This window comes from Phalaenopsis equestris, unplaced genomic scaffold (genome assembly GCF_001263595.1).
Source record: "Phalaenopsis equestris unplaced genomic scaffold, ASM126359v1 Scaffold204000, whole genome shotgun sequence".
In the NCBI taxonomy this organism is placed as follows: Eukaryota; Viridiplantae; Streptophyta; class Magnoliopsida; order Asparagales; family Orchidaceae; genus Phalaenopsis; species Phalaenopsis equestris.
In genome coordinates this window covers 2,644-9,236 of record NW_018223586.1, presented here as the reverse complement: position 1 = coordinate 9,236, position 6,593 = coordinate 2,644, and the positions used below count along the sequence as shown (strand labels likewise).

At 31.6% G+C, this 6,593-nt stretch overlaps 1 protein-coding gene across 1 annotated transcript; it reads left to right on the top strand.

Annotated features, from left to right (window-relative positions):
• The first annotated feature begins 574 nt into the window (after positions 1-574).
• Positions 575-6,258, top strand: LOC110036222 (1,4-dihydroxy-2-naphthoyl-CoA synthase, peroxisomal-like). The gene is made up of 8 exons (XM_020740616.1): positions 575-1,009; positions 1,084-1,206; positions 1,325-1,426; positions 2,308-2,346; positions 2,414-2,512; positions 4,374-4,421; positions 5,619-5,714; positions 6,043-6,258. The coding sequence occupies exons 1-8, from the start codon at positions 725-727 to the stop codon at positions 6,241-6,243; spliced, it is 993 nt and encodes a 330-aa protein (XP_020596275.1). The 5' UTR covers positions 575-724; the 3' UTR covers positions 6,244-6,258.
• The last annotated feature ends 335 nt before the right edge of the window (positions 6,259-6,593 follow it).

Genomic DNA, 6,593 nt, shown 5'->3' with positions numbered 1-6,593 from the left:
GTAGTATGTTTGTAAATATCTCTAATTTAAATTATAAATAAATAAGGAAGTATTTTGTATGATACTTTTATTAGGATTTAAGTTATATTTAACTTAAAATCCAGCCAAACACCATAAAAAAGTTGTATAAATTCATTGTTAAGTTAAATATAATTTTTGCTTGTTCCATTAATTAAATCCAAATTTACAAAATCTAGTTAGTAGTTGGATTTAACGGATTGAGCGCAGGAAAAACTAGTTCAAATATATTGATGCCAAAAATCTCATATAATTTAATTGAATTTAGTTTTAATTGAATGAAATATTATTTGAGATTTAATGTCCATTAATTAAATCCAAATTTACAAAATCTAGTTACAAGTTGGATTTAACGGATTCAGCCAGGAAAAACTATTTCAAATATATTGACGCCAAAAATCTCATATAATGTTATTGAATTTAGTGTTAATTGAATGAAATATTATTTGAGATTTAATTATAATTGAATTTAATAAATCCAAAAATCCTACTTAACTTAAATCGTACACTAAACACCCCCGAAATATCCGAAACATTATTATTGAAGTTCTGAATTTAAATTTTATCAAGATCAGATAACTTCTGGCCAAGCTGCGCTTTAGCAATGGGATCTCCTATCTGCATATCTTACCCTTATCAATCCGTTAACCAGGCAAGGCGATGACGGCTATAATCTCTCACGGGAACGTCAATTTCCATCTCTTTTATGTATCAGAGCTCTCATCTCATGGCGGAGGACAACTCAATGAAGGAGCTCGACAAAACCATGAAGAGAAGAATCGCAAACCTCAACAATCACTTCCTCCCCGTAACTTATTCTTTTTCCGCAAGCCGTTCGATTAGCTCCTCGCCTGCGTCTGCGGAGGACAGCTACCGGCGCATCCACGGTGAGGTCTCCGCCGAAGCAGCGGTATGGAGACCCGCACTAGATGAGTCGGGGAAGTTCACTGACATTCTATACGAGAAAGCCGTGGGAGAGGGAATCGCGAAGGTAAAGCGCCGCATTATTGATTAGATAAAAGTCTTAATACAAATTTTATATTAACATCCATTTCGGGCGTGCAGATCACGATTAATCGTCCAGAGAGAAGAAACGCTTTCCGGCCGCATACAATTAAAGAACTTGCTAGCGCATTCAATGATGCGAGAGATGATAGCTCCATAGGAGTTATCATTTTAACAGGGAAGGCGAGTAATTCTTGTTATGCTATTGTGTTTTAATTGCATGGTTTTTTATTTCAAAATTTCATTTTATTCTGTTTGTTTTGTTAGAAAATGTGTTAATTAGTGATTTTACTTTCAGTAGGGAACCAAGGCTTTCTGTAGCGGTGGTGACCAGGCTTTGAGGACCTCTGATGGATATACTGATTTTGAAAATTTTGGTCGGCTTAATGTTTTGGATCTGCAGGTAGATTGCTAATATATTATCTTCTTAATTGAAAAATTCTATTGTGATCTATTTTCGGTGGAATTAGGGAGAGATTGGATGTGGCTCTTGCCCCCCTAATTTTAGAAAAGCCTTATATAATGTGCAAATTTAACATTTAAATTCTCATACAAATTTAAGACCCAGACTCTGGCAAATGGAAGGCTTTTACATTATTCTCGATTTTACAAAAATCCAGGAAATTTAACACAAGGGGGATCATTTTCATAGACAGTCGAAGTAAATTAATTCCGTTATACTTTTCATTTTGGTGTGTTAGTACATGAAATTTTAATTTTTTGGAAATGAAATAGTCCTGAAGCTGAAAAGCAAAACACAGGAAATTTAACACAAGGGGGATCATTTTCATAGATAGTCGAAGTAAATTAATTACGTTATACTTTTCATTTTGGTGTGTTAGTGCATGAAATTTTAATTTTTCGGAAATGAAATAGTCCTGAAGCTGAAAAGCAAAACGAAAGGATATTTTATTGCTACATCACCCCTAACAGTTTCAGATACAAACTATTATCATGTTGATTAGTTTGGTATCATAGAAACTAATTTAGATTTTGAAGCTCCTCATAACATTGTGGACACTGTATAGTTGATAAAGCTTATGGCGAGGATGATGATTATTTTTTTTTTTGATAAATTGTTAAAATGTGTGGAACATAAAGCACACTATTTTATTCACCCTTAAATTTTTACAGACAGGTGCATGCTATGCTTGCAGGACCTTTACTGACTTTTATAGGGGCCTTAAAATATTTTATATATGAATCTTTCAATTTAAAAACAAATTCTCCTATTACTTAATTTTGTATGGTTTATTTTTTGACCTTTGTTTTTTGTCTGACTAGGTACAAATCCGACGTCTCCCTAAGCCAGTGATAGCTATGGTATACGTTTTACATCAAAGTAAATCATATCATTGTTTTATAGGGTCTTCTATTGTATCTTTCTTAGGTCGCAGGTTATGCTGTTGGTGGTGGAAATGTATTGCATATGGTTTGTGATTTAACAATCGCAGCTGAAAATGCCATTTTTGGTCAGACTGGACCCAAGGTTTTTTTTTTCTTGGACGTCTTGATTACCTATTTTGCTTCCTTGTTTTATTTTTTTTGAATAGTAGATATTTGTAGAATTTTAATTATGCTTTGTATGAGTATTGCTATCCATAGGTTTGCCGATATTATTATGAAGTTCTTTCTAGGTTTCTTTTGAAATTTAAATTTTTGTCTAGACAGTTTTCTAAGAAAAACACTAGAATCACCTCAGAAGGCACTCACGTGAGCTTACAAGGCTGCATATAATGTTCTTATTATTGGAGGAAGGTATAGATTGTGTCCATCTGTTAAACTTTGTTTGCTTTAAGATTATTTGGAAAGGTTTTTATGTTAGAGCAACATTGCACCTTTCTCTGTGTGTGTGTGTGAAGTAATAAATTTGTTCTGATACAATTCTATAAGGAAATATACAAAGATGTCATGACTTTATTAAAATTTTCTTTTGCTTTATCTATATGCATTATATAAAATGTGTGCATGCATTGACTTGATTGCTAACCTGGTAAAATTTGAATAGAGTAGGGTTTTTCTTAAATTGTTATGGGCAGGAGATTTTCCCGTTCGTTTTTCTTCCAATTTATTTCGAACGTTGAGGTTGAAAGCTGATAACTTTTGTTAACTTTAATCTCCAATATTGAAACTTGTTGAAGGGGATATTGTATAAAAAATGATATTAATTTATTTGAATTAAATGAAATTGAATTAAATGAAAATATGGACTCAATAGGACGGAATGGAGAAAAAGGATTCATGTAGCCGACCCCACTTTGTGGGATAAAAGTTTGTTGTTGTTGTGCTGAAACTTGTTGAAGACCAGATTTCATTTGATTTCAGAAGCATTCGGTTGTTGATCCAGCAGGTTCTGACTATTTTGATTTTGAATGACCAAAATAGTTAACTACAAGATTTGTTGATTACTAAAATGTTATACAAGTGAAAAGTAATAATGAATAAAATATGGTCTGATTTTTTAGCAAACTTCTTAGAATTGTAGTTAATTATTTTTTATCCGTATTGATGCCTAGTTAGGTAATTACAAAATTTTATTTCATTCTAATTCCAATCGTTTAGATTAAGATGAATAGTATACATTTTTAATCTTCCATGTCACTAATCAAAATTTAGTGGGTAGGAAAGATTTTGACCAGCTATTAATATGGTGAAAGCAAAGATAAACATCTTCTAATTTCTAATTCATGGTTTTTGAATGGAACTTTCTTCTTCAACATTATTAAAACTAGTGGCATTCATAATTCATGCATTTTATGTTTACTTATTTAATTGACGCTAGTTAGTATGCCTAATTGTTGTGCGAGAGTAAATATTTTGCCCTTATCCTTATTTGCTAAGGTGTGACTTGTGGATTAGCCTATTGTGTGTATTTTGTTTGCATATTTTAATGGGTACATGATTTGAGTGATTTTAAAGGTTGTTTTCAGTTATTAATGAAATTTAAACTAAAATCGGAATCCTTTGGGAATTAATCTAGGTATCAATTAAGATTGAATATTTGCCAAATCGATCTAGTAGCTTAGGTTCTGAGGAATCTAAAATGGTGGTCAAGACATATGATTCAAACTTTTTGGCTCGAATAAAACTTTAATTTTTCATTTTTATATTAAAGAGTGAGCTGGTTATGTGGTTCCTTCCAAGTGCAGTATAAGTTTAACTATCTAATTCTGGCCGTAATTATTATTTAGTTATTTATTTATTTCTTAGGATAATGATTCTGAGTTTCATTTGTTTAGAAAATGCTGGAAACATGTCAAAGCTTTTGCATTTAGTTTATTTGCTTCTTAAATGATCAGATACAGTAGGCCAATGTAACCCCACTTCGGTTCGAAATTTTTTGCTTGCAGGTGGGGAGTTTTGATGCAGGCTATGGGTCTTCTATCATGTCTCGCTTGGTGAGCTTAGATTCTAGTCAGTGTGATGCATGAGGGGAGATATTTTATATTATTTAGATAATAATTGATACCATTATCTTGAAACTATGCTTTGGTTGTGCTTTTATTAATTATTATAGTCTCCAATAAAAATAACATCTGTTCATTAAGTGAGTTATTATGCTTGTGAAACTATTGCAATGATAAATGTGTAAAATGTTTAATTTAATTTAATTTTTTTGGGGGCATTGCGTCCATACCACCGAAATCCAATGTATTTACGTATCTAACACCTAGACTTTACTTCTTATGTTTAGACCACCAAATGTTTTTTATCACATAAAATATTTTATTTTTTTAACTTTTAGAAAGTAAAATATACCTTTTCTTGAAATAGAAATATACCTTTTCATGCACAGATAAGGTGGCATACATGTAAAAATTGAAGTTCAGGTGTTAGATAGTAAATACATAAGAATTAAGTAATAAGTATGTAAATTTTCCTTTACTTTCTTTTACATAACTCAAAGTTCATTTTCAGAAGATAAGTGGGAGAAATTTGGAACCCAAATGACGCCAAGTAAAAAAAAAAAATTCGTGCGTTCTACTGTAACCTAAAGTTCATGTAAACAACTTTTGAGGACACCAGTTCCTTAGAATCAACATTATCAACAGCAGAGGCTCTCATCTAATTTATAAATGGTGGAGGAAATTAATTTTAAAAAAAACTCAATGCTCAAAAGCGTACTATTTCAAACAAAAAGCTTATGCATTTGCTAGAATTTGAAGAGGAAAAAACCAAAAACTTTAATCTGATGAGCCACGCTGGTAAATGAAGCTAAATTGTTAAGGTTTAAAGATAAATTGGAACAATAATTATTCTCATTAATTTGACTTGGCGTCCAGAACAATTCTGCAACCTTTTATATGAGGAAATTTAAATTGCCGCAACAAAAAAGCTATAAATACATTATTTTCTATTAAATTACTTCAAAAAAAATAAAAAATAAAATCAATTTCATTTGAAATTTAAAAAGAAGCGGAAAATAATTATTTTAGGATGATGCTAATAATATTTATTTTAGGAAGAATGATAAACATTAAATCTTAACTCATGTTCTTTGATAGTAGGGCTTATCTACTGAAATGGCTACTTCTTTTTGTCTGTCTTTATAAATTGATCTCACATATTGTTCGATCATGGGCACATGGAAACAGGTAGGGCCTAAGAAAGCAAAAGAGATGTGGTTCTTGTCACGCTTTTACAATGCTTTTGAAGCAGAAAAGATGGGACTTATCAATGCTGTAGTTCAGGTATATATATATATATTTGCTTTTCAAAAATCATAGTTTTTATGACTCCATTTTTTTTTATCATTTCATAGTTTTATCTGGCCTTACCTGTCAAAATGTTCATCGTGCATAACTTTATTTTCTTGCATGTTTGCTAGTTCTGTTCATCAAACCGAATGTATCTATTTTTTTTAGATCTTTACCAGGAAATTTTTTTTTTCTACATTTTTTTCAAACAGAACAAAGTATAGAGAAGAAAACATTTATTACCTGCTGATTCCTAACATTTTTTTGAGTATTGGAAACATAAGAACACTACCTCAACACTGTTTAGTTGTCTATGCTGCAGCTTGAAAATCTGGAGCTGGAGACAGTGAAATGGTGCAGGGAAATCCTAAGAAACAGCCCAACCAGCATAAGAGTTCTGAAATCTGCTATTAATGCAGTAGATGATGGTCATGCTGGTCTTCAGGTAATTTCTGTAACATTTAATTTCGGATGTCTAATGTTTGATTCCATGTCTGCTCTAAAGTCTTGCTCCTCTGCATGATGCCACTTTTGCAGGCTTAATTAATATCATTGGTTTATATTGTTATGCCGTAATAATCACCAGAACATTTGCATTTACTAGTATAGTAATCAGCGAGTATAATTATTAGTATACCTTCCAAACATTTCACTCTTGCTAATATAAGGCTTTAATTAGCTGGTAGTAATTTAAAGGGCATATTTTGTTAACTATAGAAAGCTTAACACTTAATATTCTGGACTAGAGAACTTGCAATTTATTTCTACCAACTTCATCTTACATTGGTATAGAAACTAGATATATATTTAAAAAACTTAAGATGGCCAGAGGCTATTATACGAGCCTTGGCCATTTCCGTGCGCCAATAATTC

What these genes read in the sequence shown, in the direction of transcription:
- LOC110036222 (XM_020740616.1), top strand. Translation starts at nt 725, where the DNA reads ATGTATCAGAGCTCTCATCTCATGGCGGAGGACAACTCAATGAAGGAG. An exon ending in TGGGAGAGGGAATCGCGAAG is followed by an intron (nt 1,010 to 1,083) that starts GTAAAGCGCCGC and finishes TCGGGCGTGCAG; the next exon opens with ATCACGATTAATCGTCCAGA. An exon ending in CTAAGCCAGTGATAGCTATG is followed by an intron (nt 2,347 to 2,413) that starts GTATACGTTTTA and finishes TATCTTTCTTAG; the next exon opens with GTCGCAGGTTATGCTGTTGG.